Source organism: Salmo salar, chromosome ssa04 (genome assembly GCF_905237065.1).
Source record: "Salmo salar chromosome ssa04, Ssal_v3.1, whole genome shotgun sequence".
NCBI lineage: Eukaryota > Metazoa > Chordata > Actinopteri > Salmoniformes > Salmonidae > Salmo > Salmo salar.
The window spans coordinates 49,883,265-49,900,077 of record NC_059445.1 but is presented as its reverse complement, the minus strand read 5'-3'; the positions used below and the strand labels follow the sequence as shown (position 1 = coordinate 49,900,077).

The following is a 16,813-nucleotide window of genomic DNA, read 5'->3' as shown; positions in this document are numbered from 1 at the left end:
TGAGGGTGAAAGACGAGATGAGATGACAGACTGCTTTGGCTCTCGTGGGCTTCATTATCTGGATTTACAGGCACTGAATGCTGCATTGGGAAGTGTCTACTTTTTTTCAATGTTAGTGTTCATTAGTGACTGAATTAACAGCACAGAAGCTAACCAGAGTCAATTCTCTACACGGGGGATGAAGTGTCTGTCACCCACTTGATGTGACTTGCTGATCAGACTTTACTCTCTTGGTGCTTGTTCTTCTCATTATGACAGAGAGGCTAAGCACGCCTTTTTACCCCTGAAAGCTCTCCACGTCCCCGCCCTCTTTTTCTCTCCGCCCCTCCTCTTCCCCTCCACCCATCCTGCTCTGCCTACAGTCAGTCTATTGGAAGTCCTGTTGACTTAGACATGTTGACAAGCAGTGCCTATGCTTTCCACAAGTGAAGAAAGGAGGAGACCCCAGAGGAAGAAAGAGGAACCACTTCATAAACCTGACATAATTAGAGGACGTGACATGTTGACGAAGCAAGGAAGAGGTATGAAATGTGTTGGCTTGGTGCTCCTTCATTAATGCATGCTCCTGCAGTTCCATCTTCTCCGCAATGGAAACAATAGCTGGGAAGGAGCTCTGGTTGTCTTTGAAATGGCCATAAGGATTTTACTGGAGTGATTGGAGGCAAGCAGGGTATAGAAACAAGCTGGTGAGTGACCACCTCCCTAAAAACATTTATCTTTTAGCAAAACGGCACTGTACTATGTGTTTATAGTATGTGTTTATCGCATTCATTGTTATTTTGGTCTGTGTTCTTATGTAGTATGTGGCACTTTCCCATTGCCATTGGAAATGACATATGGCCAACAGACACTTGTTGCCTGCATTTATCACTATGTTACTGTAGCAACTTAGTCACAGTCATGAGACACACATGATACACTGGGCATATAGACAGTCACTACCTTTGCTGCCTCAAGTGATGAAACGCACCTGTTGTCAGCTATGATGTGGAGAGCTTGGTCCTGTGGGAGCAGTTAGATTGGCTCACTGAACAGAGTACTATGCCTCAGGCTGACTGTTTCCCCTAATGATCCACCAATTAGTAAAACATTGGAAACAGTTGTCTAAACACCACCATCATTTGTCTGCTTCAACTTCCATGAGCCAGTCATGGCCCTAACACCACCCTTCTCAATACTTTCAGTGCTTCCACGTGTCAGAACGTAATGACAATTTAGAGGTGGGTCAGTGGCATAGCACAGTTTCGCGAGGCCCCCGTAAGTTCCGAGCAAAGGCCAGTGAGAAAAATGTGCAGTTGTATAGCTAATCTTATTCTAGGATGAGAGAAAATGTTGCTATTTTAGAGCTCAGTATTCTTTAAAGACAGGGCAATCTCACTTTAAAAATATATATATTAACAAAAAAGTGAAATATATATTTTGATAGACTAAGTATCAGCTATCACAGCATGTAAAGGAACAACCTATTTATTTTTATTTTATTCATAAAATGCTCACTAATCAGATTTATGTCAACTCCGTCAGACACTATAAAAATACATTTAATTTTTAGAATTATTGTCCAATAGGTGTTTGAAGGCCTTGATTGTTTAATTCTAACATTATATTATTCAAATATGTCATACAAATCTCCAAACGTATATATACAGTGCCTTCGGAATGTGTTCAGACCCTTTGATGTTTTCCAAATTTTGTTAGGTTACAGCTTTACTCTAAAGGGGATTAAAATGTATTTTTTTGCTCATCAATCTACACACAATACTCCATTATGACAAAGCAAAAGCAGGTTTTCTGAAATTTTTGCTAATTTCTACCCCCAAAATTATTAAAATATCACATTTACATAACTATTCAGACCCTTTACTCGGTACTTTGTTGAAGCACCTTTGGCAGCAATTACAGCCTTGAGTCTTCTTGGGTATGATGCTACAAGCTTCACACACCTGTATTTGGGGAGTTTCTCCTATTCTTCTCTGCAGATCCTCTCAAGCTCTGTCAGGTTGGATGGGGAGCATCGCTGCCCTCAAGGACATTCAGAGACTTGTCCTGAAGCCACTCCTATGTTGTCTTGGCTGTGCGCTTATGGTCGTTGTCCTGTTGGAAGGTGAACCTTCGCCTCAGTCTGAGGTCCTGAGCACTCGGGAGCAGGTTTTCATTAAGGATCTCTCTGTACTTTGCTCTGTTCATCTTTCCCTCAATCCTGACTAGTCTCCTAGTCCCTGCCGCTGAAAAACATCCCCACAGCATGATGCTGCCACCACCATGCTTCACCATAGGGATGGTGCCAGGTTTCCTCCAGATGTGACGCTTGAAACGACATACAATAATATTTCAATTAATATCATTTTTTGCCAGTTTTTTTTAATTTTAAACACTTTTATGTAGAGTTTGAAATTGGGATCCTTTGCTCCGGACAAGGGCATAGAGCCAACTTGGAAATTAATAATATTGAAAGTATTTACAAAATGCCATAAAGAAATCTTTTCCTTTATAAAATTCCCCTAAATGTAAATTTTTAAGCTGAAATAATGCAACTTCTTCACATTCCCCCCCCAACTCCCCCCCCAAATAGTGGTTTATGATATGTACATATGCTATCTGGAGGTCGCAGGGGGACCCCAAACTTGTGATAGGTTTGTAAATCTTTGTTTAGTGAACTTCTGCCAGATCAGACAGATAGTTATGCCACTGCAATCTGTAATTAGTGAAACATTAAAGGATTATGTGCTCAATATGGCTTAGGCTACCACATTTGTTTCTCAGAAAAAAAGTATCTTTCTCAGAACAGAAGGTTGTGACTAGGATGTTTACTCAGAAGCCTACAACATAGAGACCATATTTAACATAGTATTTAACCTGTATCATTGCTCTCAAACAATGTTTATCCTCATATACCGTCAACATACACTTTATAATAGACTATACATATTTTCCCAACCCCTGACGAGTGAGAGGAGCAGGAGGTAGTATTGGCTGACAACCCTGGTTGCTGTGGATGCCAAAATAGTCACCACGGCGACCACAGCCTGTTTTGGAGGCCCCAGATGAGGGAATGTGGCCGGCAGTCCCAATCGTCTTCTGTCCCTCTGCTCTATCTCTCACACACTCCCTAAACACTGAAGAGAGATTTACAGATGTAGGATCTTAATTTGATCAACCTTTTGCAGGACAATGCAGGAAATGTAAAACTTGTAGTGTATTTGAGGTTTTAAAAGGCTTCTGAAGTTTGTCATTTCCATTTCATACTTTATTTTCCCTCATGAAAAATGTATCAACCCATACAAAAATGTCCATTAAGTATAATCCACATACACTAATAATTAACATTTCCTGTTGCTGAAGGATTATTTTCCTGCTGTAGCAGTCTAGCTCAAATGAAGATCCTACATCTGTACCAAACCATGACTATAGCCCTTATCTTCCACATACAGTACACCCCTGAAGCATGGCCAGGGCCAGATTAAGAAATCCTAGGCCCCGGGGCTTTGTTTTTTTTATAAGAAAGCTTTTTTATATTGGTTCTACAGACAGATTAGTCTTCTCTTTTCAGCGGTAGGCATTTGCTTTCCAAACTAAGTTTTTCCTGCGATTATATTTTTTAATGGCAAAAGGCAAACAGACAGCCACAACTAACCATAGCAATATAATCCATAGATGGCAGTTCCCATTCAAGTCAGGACTGGCAGCCATTGCTAGGGTATCCATGAGTTTAACACTATAATTTACAGGGTGAGAGGTTCTGAAGCCCTTCTATGGATTATACACTACCGGTCAAAAGTTTTAGAACACCTACTCATTCAAGGGTTTTTCTTAATTTTGTACTATTTTCTACATTGTAGAACTATGAAATAACACACATGGAAGCATGTAGTAACCAAAAAAGTGTTAAACAAATATATTTTATGATGGACTGTCGTTTCTCTTTGCTTATTTAAGCTGTTCCTGCCATAATATGGATTTATATAGATCTTCTGTATACCCACCTACCTTGTCACAAGATAACTGATTGGCTCAAACACAATAAGAAGGAAAGAAATTCCACAAATTAACTTTTAAGAAGGCACACCAATTGAAATGCATTCCAGGTGACTACCTCATGAAGCTGGTTGAGAGAATGTCAAGCATGTGCAAAGCTGTCATCAAGGCAAAGTGTGGTTATTTGAAGAATCTCAAATATAAAATATATTTTGTGTTATTTTGTTTAACACTTTTTTGGTTACTACATGATTCCATATGTGTTATTTCATAGTTTTGATGTCTTCACTATTATTCGACAATGAAGAAAATAGTAAAAAATAAAGAAAAACCCTTGAATGAGTAGGTGTTCTAAAACCTTTGACCGGTAGTGTATGTCTACGGCGACAACGCAACAAGCTGCCCAAATTGCGGCCTTCCCGACAGTAGGCAACCGGTAACTGACAAAAGAAAGGAAACACTTTAGTAAATGAGTGATACAACGTTTATGTTATGGTGTGGGGTATATTTTCCTGGCATGATTTAGGTCCACTTGATGAATCTATGCCAAGGCACATTGAAGCTGTTCTGGCAGCTTGTGGTGGCCCAACACCATTTTACGACACTTTATGTTGGTGTTTCCTTTATTTTGGTTATTACCTGTATGTGCTTGTGATAAAATGTAATCCATAGGTATTTTTTTTTACTATTGGTCCTCTGTGTCTAAATGATGCTCTCTGGTGTATTTTGAACATTGAGAGCGGGCGCCTGTGGTTGGATAAAATAATAAAAACAATAACGAAATAGTTTTTGTTGTTGTTTTTTTTCCTCTTGCGCCCACTATGGGCTTGGGCCAGCACACAATTGACCAGTCACATTTATTTATTATGTAGTTAATTTTTTGTATTTTTATTAACCGAGACAGGGCCCCCCAGTTACCCACGTGGGCCCCCTACCTCCTCTCCTCCCCCATCTGACGATTAGCAGAGCAGCAGTAGACCGCAGCTGGCTATCTACTGTACACTCACTGAGAGCGGGCTCCTGAATCCTCCTGTGGATCCTCCTGTTGGCGGTTGCAGTAAATATATTTATATCATATATATATATATTTTAAATTGACATTTTAGTCATTTAGCAGACGCTCTTATCCAGAGCGACTTACAGTAGTGAGTGCATACATTTCATACATAAAAAAAAAAAAAATGTAAATATTTTTTTTGTACTGGCCCCCCGTGGGAATCGAACACAGAACCCTGGTGTTGCACACACCATGCTGGCGTTGCAAACACCATGCTATACCAACTGAGCCACAGGGAAGACAATATATATATACTGTGTAAACTGTATAATATATGCTGAGTGTACAAAACTTTAAGAACTCTTTCCATGATGTAGACTGACCAGGTGAATCCAGGTGAAAGCTATGATCCCTAACTTGTTAAATCCACTTCAATCAGTGTAGATGAAGGGGAGGAGACAGGTTAAAGAAGGATTTTTAAGCCTTGAGAAAATTGAGACATTGATTCGTGTATGTGTGTCATTCATAGGTTGAATGGGCAAGACAAAAGATTTAAGTGCCTTTGACAGAGTATGGTAGTAGATGCCAGGAGCGCCGGTTTGAGTGTGTCGAGAACTGCAACGCTGCTTTGTTTTTCAACTCAACAGTTTCCCGTGTGTATCAAGAATGGTCCACCACCCAAAGGACATCCAGGCTACTTGACAACTGTAGGAAGCACTGGAGTCAACATGGGCCAGCATCCCCGTGGAACGCTTTCAAAACCTTGTAGAGTCCATGCCCCGACGAATTGAGGCTGTTCTGAGGGCAAAATATTAGGAAGGTGTTCGTAATGTTTTGTACACTCAGTGTATTCTGTTTATACTGTTTTAATGTTTTGTACATTGAGTGTATACTGTTTATATTGCTTTAATGTTTTGTATATTGAGTGTACAAAACATTAAAGTCGAACTGACAGCGTTTTAACTACTTTGCAGATATGAATCAAAAAGACAATCATAATATCAGTCAAAAATATAAAATTCCCAGTTTATGCTACAAAACTAACTTTAAAGGAGGTTTTAAAAATAGGTTCTATTTGACTTAACATTCCAGGAATTGTTGGCAGAATAGATGGATGCAGTTCAATGCATGATTAATATACTGCTCAAAAAAATAAAGGGAACACTTAAACAACACATCCTAGATCTGAATGAAAGAAATAATCTTATTAAATACTTTTTTCTTTACATAGTTGAATGTGCTGACAACAAAATCACACAAAAATAATCAATGGAAATCCAATTTATCAACCCATGGAGGTCTGGATTTGGAGTCACACTCAAAATTAAAGTGGAAAACCACACTACAGGCTGATCCAACTTTGATGTAATGTCCTTAAAACAAGTCAAAATGAGGCTCAGTAGTGTGTGTGGCCTCCACGTGCCTGTATGACCTCCCTATAACGCCTGGGCATGCTCCTGATGAGGTGGCGGATGGTCTCCTGAGGGATCTCCTCCCAGACCTGGACTAAAGCATCCGCCAACTCCTGGACAGTCTGTGGTGCAACGTAGCGTCGGTGGATGGAGTGAGACATGATGTCCCAGATGTGATCAATTGGATTCAGGTCTGGGGAACGGGCGGGCCAGTCCATAGCATCAATGCCTTCCTCTTGCAGGAACTGCTGACACACTCCAGCCACATGAATTCTAGCATTGTCTTGCATTAGGAGGAACCCAGGGTCAACCGCACCAGCATATGGTCTCTCAAGGGGTCTGAGGATCTCATCTCGGTACCTAATGGCAGTCAGGCTACCTCTGGCGAGCACATGGAGGGCTGTGCGGCCCCCACACCATGACTGACCCACCGCCAAACCGGTCATGCTGGAGGATGTTGCAGGCAGCAGAACGTTCTCCACGGCGTCTCCAGACTCTGTCACGTCTGTCACGTGCTCAGTGTGAACCTGCTTTCATCTGTGAAGAGCACAGGGCGCCAGTGGCGAATTTGCCAATCTTGGTGTTCTCTGGCAAATGCCAAACGTCCTGCACGGTGTTGGGCTGTAAGCACAACCCCCACCTGTGGATGTCGGGCCCTCATACCACCCTCATGGAGTCTGTTTCTGACCGTTTGAGCAGACACATGCGCATTTGTGGCCTGCTGGAGGTCATTTTGCAGGGCTCTGGCAGTGCTTCTCCTGCTCCTCCTTGCACAAAGGCGGAGGTAGCGGTCCTGCTGCTGGGTTGTTGCCCTCCTACGGCCTCCTCCACATCTCCTGATGTACTGGCCTGTCTCCTGGTAGCGCCTCCATGCTCTGGACATTACGCTGACAGACACAGCAAACCTTCTTGCCACAGCTCGCATTGATGTGCCATCCTGGATGAGCTGCACTACCTGAGCCACTTGTGTGGGTTGTAGACTCCGTCTCATGCTACCACTAGAGTGAAAGCACCGCCAGCATTCAAAAGTGACCAAAACATCAGCCAGGAAGCATAGGAACTGAGAAGTGGTCTGTGGTCCCCACCTGCAGATCCACTCCTTTATTGGGGGTGTCTTGCTAATTGCCTATAATTTCCACCTGTTGTCTATTCCATTTGCACAACAGCATGTGAAATGTATTGTCAATCAGTGTTGCTTCCTAAGTGGACAGTTTGATTTCACAGAAGTGTGATTGACTTGGAGTTACATTGTGTTGTTTAAGTGTTCCCTTTATTTTTTTGAGCAGTGTATCATTCACCAATACATTTCTTGGTAGTCCCAAAAATATTGCTATCACGTAAATCACAGCTGGCCTGGTACATTGCTTGCTGCCTCCATTCGGGATGCACTGTTTCAGTTTAAATGACTAAATATTTCTGACAAAAACAGACGACTGTAACTAGCAAGAGAAATGATCACAAGTCAGTTATAACGTGGCTAATAGGCTAGCGCATCTATTTATGTAGATAGCTAAAAACACAGAGCCTAACGTTAGCTAGATAGCGAGTTGCTAGGAGGATGTCATGTCATTGGAGGAGTTAGTGAGTGACTGACTTCTCTCATATTGTTTTTCGGTGGCTACACAGCCAGAGATGCAGGTGTCATTTGGTTAGCTAGCAAGAAATGTGAATCGCTTTGCTAGCTAAAGGAGATCCCGAGTAAAATGGTCAGAGTGAGGTGTGTTCTTATCTGTGTCTGGAGGTAGCTAGCTAGCAAGCTAGCCAACTTTAGCCAGTTAGCTTGGGTGCTTGGTTGGGACAAGCATGCGTTGGCAGGCAAGCTGCAGAAGGACGAGCAGCCTACTTACGGCCAACTGGCTGAAAAAGTTTGAGAGGGTTTATCTAATGTTCCTTCGTTAGATTTTAGCTCAGCTTACTCTGGCTAGCTTTAGATGGTGATCTTGTTGATGTATAGGGAAATACAGCCTACCTTTTCATGGTTGTGTGATCAATAGGACTGTAAAGTTCCCAAATGTAAGAAGACTCCCGAGGTATTTACGTATTTGCAGAAATCCACTCAGGTGTATTTTTTGGCTTTTGCCAAATGCATTCTAATGATCTAAAGCCGCGCTGGTGCTACTGCTTGTAAACACACAGAGTCAAATTCAAATGAATGATGGCAGGCTCGTGTGGCAAATGGCTTGTTTGCATAAAGGCCTACTGTAAATCTGATTGGCTAAGGTCTGCGTAGACTCTGGTCCTGGATGAGACATATTTTTTTTTGTTCGATTTTATTTACTGCAGGGTCTATTAATTGTCGAAACGCACTGACACTTTCACTTTGTATATTGCTATACAATTTTCACAAATGCCTTAGTATACGTAATTCCCAACCATTTTAAGAATTTATGAAAATTTGAAAATGACCATATCAAAGTGCTCGCTTGTCAGAAATTGTAAAAAAAAATGAGTCATGTTCTTCCTGTGGGTGTATATGATCAGATTTTAATAAGATTTCATGTTGCTAAAATGCTGTCAATTCCACTTTAAGGAAACGTTCTAGTATTGAGTTGCACCCCACCCTCCTTTGCCCTCAGAACAGCCTCAATTCGTCAGGGCATGGACTCTACAAGGTGTCGAAAGCGTTCCACAGGGAGGCTGGCCCTTGTTGACACCAAATGCTTCCCACAGTTGTGTCAAGCTGTTTGGATGTCCTTTGGGTGGTAGACCATTCTTGATAAATACGGGAAACTGTTGAGCGTGAAAAATCCTGCAGTGTTGCAGTTCTTGACACAAACCTGTGTGCCTCGCACCTACTACCATACCCCTTTCAAAGGCACTTAAATATTTTGTCTTGGCCCTTCCCCCTCTGAATGGCACACATAGACAATCCATGTCCCAATTGTTTCAAGGCTTAAAAATCTTTCTTTAACCTGTCTCCTCCCCTTCATCTACACTGATTGAAGTGGATTTAACAAGTGACATCAATAAGGCATCATAGCTTTCACCTAGATTCACCTGGTCAGTCTATGTCATGGAAATGTTTTCCTTAATGTTTTGTATAGTCGTGGCCAAAAGTTTCCCTTCTCAGCCAAGGGAGTGCGCTCACTCACAATTTTGCCTAAGAAGACAGCCATGAATAAAGAATGGTACTAACACATCCTCCGAGAGCAACTTCTCCCAACCATCCAGGAAAAGTTTGGTGACAAACAATGCCTTTTTCCAGCATGATGGAGCACCTTGCCATAAGACAAAAGTGATAACTAAGTGGCTCAGGGAACAAAACATTGATATTTTGGGTCCATGGACAGGAAACTCCCCAGACCTTAATCCCATTGAGAACTTGTGGTCAATCCTCAAGAGGCGGGTGGACAAACAAAAACCCACAAATTCTGACAAACTCCAAGCATTGATTATGCAAGAATGGGCTGCCATCAGTCAGGATGTGGCCCAGAAGTTAATTGACAGCATGCCAGGGCGGATTGCAGAGGTCTTGAAAAAGAAGGGTCAACACTGCAAATACTGACTCTTTGCATCAACTTCATGTAATTGTCAATAAAAGCATTTTACACTTATGAAATGCTTGTAAATATACTTCAGTATTCCATAGTAACATCTGACAAAAATACCTAAAGACACTGAAGCAGCAAACTTTGTGAAAATTAATATTTGTGTCATTCTCAAAACTTTTGGCCACGACTGTACTCAGTGTATGATTTTATTAAAAACATTTTGCTTCCTCTTGGGCCCCCAAAGGGCCCAAGAGGCTTCAGCCCAAGAGGCTTCAGGCTTCAGCCCCGGTAAGCCCCTGCATTAATCCGGCCCTGACCATGGCAAAACACCAGCCACATTTCATGATTATATGACTAAATACCATTGTGCCATGCAGATGTTGGTTAAATACTGTATGAAAAGCTCATAATTATGGTCAACTAGTGGACAGTTTTTGGGCGTATCAGATGGAATGGAAAGACTCTTAATAATGTTTCTCTGTATCAATTGAAAGCTCATTTCAGCTGAAGATGACAGGCCAGGTAACCGACAGAGACTTGTCCCCCCATCGTCTCTCAGTGAAGACCACTGTGGAGGAGGAGACAGAGAGGGAGAGAGCTGAGAGTACTCTCAGCAGGTGGGTTACACAGAGAGGCCTGCATAGGGTTCTAGTTCTAGAATTATATTTCTTTGCTGCATGCATCCTTTATGCTTATATACAACTCTTCCTGTTTTACACAATGTACCACCATGTACAGTATTTGACCCTGCCTCCCTTTTTCAACTGCTAATCAGAGACTCAAATGGTCATTGTTTGTGCATCCAAATGTATACCTACCCCTGCTCAAGAGTGCATCTTCACTGCATCTGCCTCTGTCTTCTCTTCTCCTAGAGTGCCATCAGAATGTGATCATGATAATGATGACACATCCTCAGAGCTGGCACGGGTGGCCGCTCTCGATGGTGGAAACAACTCAAGGAACTCTTTTCAAGGACGGGGAGCTCTGTCTAGGTAAATTCTGGTTCCTCAGCAATGGTAGTTTCCAAAGCTCACAACTGATAGATAGTGTGATGTTGAAATTGCCTCACCCATATGCTAATCTGTCCCAATTTACTCTGCTTAATATAGTTATTTTATACAAATTCTGCTACTCTTTACAGGTATCTCTGAATAGCTCTGTCTCTTTCCCTTCCCTCCTCTCTCTCTCTCTCTCTCTCTCTCTCTCTCTCTCTCTCTCTCTCTCTCTCAGATTAGTGAATTTGGTGGTGATTCTGAGGGAGTGGGCACACAGGAGCCTTCTAGAGGAGGAGGAGCGGCCAGACTCTTTCTTGGAACGCTTCCGTGGCCCTGAGCTAAGGACTGCCCCTAGTCGCATCAGCAATACGCAGCCTGATGCCAATGGCAACAATACCAAAGGGAGATTTAGGTATGTCTGCCTCTGTGATGATTCTCTAAATACGCTATAAACTGTTCTGAATTACAATGTAACATGTATCTACCTCAGTTTAATAAAAATCCATCGTCTGGTTTCTTACCTTAAATGGACCCCATTTGATACAGTCTACAGCCTCATCATAATAATGTAATCATTATTAAAGCTGATATATGTTCAGTGGTTAGTCTTTCAGACACATGGCCCTTGAAGATCAGACCCACCCATGTCTACCTGCAGAAACAAAAAAAGATCTGTGTAACCTTATTTGACATGAACCTTTCTCTTTTATTTCTCAGGAACAAATGGGGTGTGTTCGTTGTGTCCCCATCAGACGACATGTACTACCGTTGGCTGTTTGTTATTGCTATAGCTGTGCTCTACAACTGGATCCTCATTGTGGCTAGGTAGTTGAGAACACAGACATTTTCTGTTTGGTCCACAGTCCACACATAGCACAACACTAGAGGGGATGTTTATTAATCAGTAAAATGAAACGATATAATGTTGGACTGATAGATGGACGTTTGATGCTGGAGTTAAGTATTCTCTTTTTCCCTTCTATGTGTAGGGCGTGCTTTGACAAACTGCAGACAAGCAATTACATCTGCTGGTTGGTGCTGGACTACCTTTCAGACGCTGTGTACATCTTGGACACATGTGTCCGACTCCGCACAGGTACATCACCATCGAATACACCCTTAAAACAGGTCCTAGCTTGAGACTAAACACACTTTTGTTATATTATGTATAGCTGTATTTATTATTTACTGATCAAAACAAAGAGATGTGAGAGATGATTGATAACCTGGGTAGATATTTTCCTGCTAATGGCAACACCTTCTATATACAACAGGGTTTCTGGAGCAGGGTCTGCTGGTGAAGGACCTCTCCAAGCTGAGAGACAGCTACGTCCGCACATTTCAGTTCAAGCTGGATGTCGTGTCCATCCTACCCACTGATCTGGCCTACATATCCACAGGAATCCACACCCCAGAGCTCAGATTCAATCGCCTGCTGCGCTTCCCACGCATGTTTGAGTTCTTTGACCGCACTGAGACACGCACAAACTACCCCAACATCTTCCGCATCTGCAACTTGGTGCTCTACATCCTGGTCATCATCCACTGGAACGCCTGCATCTACTTTGCTATTTCCAAATCTCTAGGGTTTGGCTCTGATACCTGGGTGTACCCCAACATCTCCAACCCTGAGTATGGCTCCCTAACCCGGGGCTATGTCTACTGCCTGTACTGGTCCACCCTCACCCTCACCACTATTGGAGAGATGCCTGCACCTGTACGAGATGAGGAGTATCTTTTTGTGGTCTTTGACTTCCTCGTTGGGGTACTGATCTTTGCCACAATTGTGGGTAATGTTGGCTCCATGATTTCCAACATGAATGCCACACGTGCAGAGTTTCAGGCCCGTATTGATGCCATCAAACACTACATGCACTTTCGCCGGGTCAGCAAGGAGCTGGAAGCACGCGTCATTAAGTGGTTTGACTACCTCTGGACTAATAAGAAAGCAGTGGATGAGCAGGAGGTATTGAAGAACTTGCCTAACAAATTGCGGGCTGAGATCGCCATCAATGTGCACCTGGAGACCCTGAAGAAAGTCCGTATCTTTCAGGACTGTGAGGCTGGACTGTTGGTGGAGCTGGTGCTGAAACTCCGGCCACAGGTCTATAGCCCAGGGGACTACATCTGCCGCAAAGGGGACATAGGGAAGGAGATGTACATCATCAAAGAGGGGAAGCTGGCAGTGGTGGCAAATGACGGGGTCACACAGTACGCCCTCCTCACCGCCGGCAGCTGCTTTGGGGAGATAAGTATCCTCAACATCCAGGGCAGCAAAATGGGAAACCGTAGGACGGCCAATATCCGCAGCATCGGCTATTCTGACCTCTTCTGCCTCTCTAAGGACGACCTGATGGAAGCAGTGACCGAGTACCCTGATGCTAAGAAGGTGCTGGAGGAGAGGGGGAAGGAGATCCTTATGAAGGAGGGCCTCTTGGATGAGAATGCAGAGGCTGGCAGACTGGGTGGAGAGGACACTGAGGAGAAGGTGGAGAGGCTGGAGTCCTCTCTGGACACCCTGCAGACGCGCTTCGCCCGCCTGCTCAGCGAGTACACTGCCACACAGCAGCGGCTAAAGCGGCGCATCACCAACCTGGAGCGCCAGCTGTGCCACACGGGCTGCGGGATCCTCTCAGACGCAGACCTCTCTGACGAAGACTCAGCTTCTGAGGCAGAGGCAGACACTCTGGCTGCTGCCAATACCGTTGAGCAGGGTGACCATGGAAATGATGAGCCGACTGAATCCACTGTTCAAACTTGAAAGCTGCCTGAGACCATGGCTCTAGGCCTAGCACTTTCTAAGCACTTTCAAACTCACAAGGTTATGCACAAATTTACAATACATTTCCTTCCTAATAAGAAAATAATTTTCATATTAACTTTATGACTGTTGCATTAAGAGGCTGTGCCTTCAGAAAGTATTCACACCCCTTGACTTGTTCCATATTTTGTTTTATTACAGCCTGAATATGAAATGGATTAAATTTAGATTTCGTGTCACTGGCCTACACACAATACCCCATAATGACTAACCGGAATAGTTTTTTTGCAATTTTTACAAATCAATTAAAAATGAAAAGCTGAAATGTCAGTAAGTATTCAACCCCTTTGTTATGGCAAGCCTAAATAGGTTCAGGAGTAAAAATGTGCATGGACTCATTATGTGTGCAATAATAATGTTTAACATGATTTTTGAATGACTACCTCATCTCTGTACCGCACACATTCAATTATCTGGAAGGTCCGTCAGTCGAGCAGTGATTTTTCAAACACAGATTCATTCACAAAGACCAAGGTTTTCCAATGCCTCGAAAAGAAGGGCTCCTTTTGGTAGATAAATAACATAAAAAACAGACATTGCATATCGCTTTGAGTATGGTGAAGTTATAATTACACTTTGGATGGTGTATCAATACACCCAGTCACTACAAAGATACAGGCGTCCTTCCTAACTCAGTTGTCGGAGAGGAAGGAAACCGCTCAGGGATTTCACCATGAGGCCAATGGTGACTTAAAAACAGTTACAGAGTTTAATGGCTGTGATAGGAGAAAACTGAGGATGGATCAACAACAATGTAGTTACGCCACAATACTAACCTAAATGACAAAGGGAAAAGGAAACCTGTACAGAATAAAACAATTCCAAAACATGCATCTTGTTTGCAATAAGAAACCAATGTAAAACTGCAAAAGACGTGGCAAACAAAATCACTTTATGTCCTAAATACAAAGCGTTATGTTTGGGGCAAATCCAACACAACACATCACTGAGTACCACTCGTCATATTTTCAATCATGGTGGTGGCTGCATCATGTTATGGGTAATGTCTGCCATCGGCAAGGACTAGGGAGTTTTTTAGGATAAAAAGAATGGAGCTAAGCACAAGCAAAATCCTAGAGGAAAACCTGGTTCAGTCTGCTTTTCAACAGACACTGAGAGACAAATTCACATTTCAGCAGGACAATAACCTAAAACACAAGGCCAAATATACACTGGAGTTGCTAACCAAGACGACATTGAATGTTCCTGAGTCGTCTAGTTGTAGTTCTGATTTAAATTGGCTTGAAAATCTATGGCAAGACAGATGTCTTGCAATAATAAACAACCAACTTCACAGAGGTTGAAGAATTTTTTAAGAATAATGTGCAAATATTGTACAATTCAGGTGTGCAAAGCTCTTAGAGACTTACCCAGAAAGACTCACAGCTGTAATTGCAGCCAAAGGTGTGAATACTTACGTAAATTAGATATTTATGTATTTCATTTTCAATAAATTTGCAAAATATTCTACAAACATGTTTTCAATTTGTCATTATGTGGTATTGTGTGTAGATCATTGAGAGAGAAAATCAATTTAATCCATTTTGAATTCAGGCTGTAACACAACAAAATGTGGAATAAGTCAAGGGGTACGAACACTTTCTGAAGGCTCTGTATGTAACAAACATAACTGTGAATATCAAGTATTTTCTTTGAGTTCAATGCCAAGATAAGATGTAGAGTTCTTTAAGTAGAATAATAATACGAATATAGGGTAGAGCAATGAGTTGCAGGCGTATACACACAAGTCACATGCAGTCATTTTCCACATCCTTAACCCCAAAGGTAGGTTACATGAGAACAGATAAGCAGCACAGAGGGTAAGACTCCGATCCTGGAAAGTGCCCTCAACCAACCTCATATAACTCTTACCTAATGATGAAGTGGGCCAACAACAGAGCAATCAGCAGCCCCTAGAACAGTATCTGGTGGATTTCATGGTCTTGGAGATTTGTTGTATACCCTGAAAACATTTGGTATTTTGACAGAATTTCATTACCATACTGTGGCCTGTAATGTGTTTAGTAATCATGAAAATATTGTCTTTACAGCTAATAGTTGTATGACCTACCAAGTCTTTGAACACAGTTAACTAATTCATGGCATATGTGTTCTAATGTGAATTAAAATGTTTGCAGCCCAACAGGGCTTACTCTAAGGTTACTCATAACCCACTGGACACAATCTGGTTGAATCAACGTTGTTTCAACATAATTTGTCAACGTATTGTGCCGTTGAATCTATGTTTGAAACATCTGGATTTGCAAAAAGTCATGAACCAGTACTGTTTTCATATCATTTCAACCAGCATTGCAAACATCGAAATTATGGTAAAACTTAAACTTAAATACAATGACTTAACCTGACTAACAGGTTGTTACATCAATCTAATTTCAACATAATCCTCAAAACTATCTATACGTTGAAATTGTGTTGAATATTCCTCGCAGAATGGTTAAAAATCTCACGTAGAATCTACATGGAAATTGCAACTAAATTTATTTAATGTGGTGTTGTAAATACAATTGAACATGCAACACCAGATCCAGGTCACATTTTCATCATATTTTAGATGTTGACATTTTTGCATATTCTTACTATTTAATCAATGTCTCTTTTTCATCCTATATTCAATTGGGTGGTTGAAATTATGTTGAATTTCATATTTGATAAAGAAAATGTATTTTACCTTGTTTCAAAGTTGATAATAAAATGGTATGTTTGATTCAACGTCATTTTTTCAATGTCATGCCATCAACCTAAATAAAGAGACACCTATATTTAAATAAAATCTGAAGCCACAGTCCAACAATTCCTGCCTAAACAGTGACTCCCTACTGGTGTACGAGGGGTAATGTAATACAGTGAGAGTGAGTATTGGTCTGAAGTCAGTGATATAGGGAAACTGGTTGACAATTACATTGGTAGAAGTATTTATGCTTTTTTACCGCTTTTCACAGATGGATCGAAGGACCCAGAGCGGGTACACAGGAGCAGTCGTTTACGTTCCTGAATTTCATGTGCAGATATGTAGAAGACTAACAGATGAACTGTCAGTATACTCAGTTGAACTGTTGGTGATAATAGTTGCCCTCCAGTGAGTGGAGGATGTACAACCTGTT

The 16,813-nt window shown here is 41.9% G+C and overlaps 1 protein-coding gene across 2 annotated transcripts; it reads left to right on the top strand.

Moving 5' to 3' along the window:
* Positions 1 to 354: 354 nt before the first annotated feature.
* On the top strand, positions 355 to 16,416 carry LOC106603333 (cyclic nucleotide gated channel subunit alpha 2). 2 transcript variants are annotated; one of them, XM_014196877.2, is made up of 7 exons: positions 355 to 686; positions 10,370 to 10,492; positions 10,748 to 10,867; positions 11,106 to 11,282; positions 11,588 to 11,695; positions 11,860 to 11,966; positions 12,145 to 16,416. In XM_014196877.2, the coding sequence occupies exons 2-7, from the start codon at positions 10,386 to 10,388 to the stop codon at positions 13,629 to 13,631; spliced, it is 2,106 nt and encodes a 701-aa protein (XP_014052352.1). In that variant the 5' UTR covers positions 355 to 686; positions 10,370 to 10,385; the 3' UTR covers positions 13,632 to 16,416. The 2 variants fall into 2 exon arrangements, with proteins under 2 accessions (XP_014052352.1, XP_014052353.1); XM_014196878.2 differs by lacking the exon at positions 355 to 686 and adding an exon at positions 4,358 to 5,032.
* Positions 16,417 to 16,813: the final 397 nt, after the last annotated feature.

Bases quoted from the DNA above. Each gene is read 5' to 3' on its own strand.
- LOC106603333 (XM_014196877.2), top strand. From the start codon at position 10,386: ATGACAGGCCAGGTAACCGACAGAGACTTGTCCCCCCATCGTCTCTCA. The intron at 10,868-11,105 runs GTAAATTCTGGT...TCTCTCTCTCAG, and splicing joins GGACGGGGAGCTCTGTCTAG to ATTAGTGAATTTGGTGGTGA. The intron at 11,967-12,144 runs GTACATCACCAT...TATATACAACAG, and splicing joins ATGTGTCCGACTCCGCACAG to GGTTTCTGGAGCAGGGTCTG.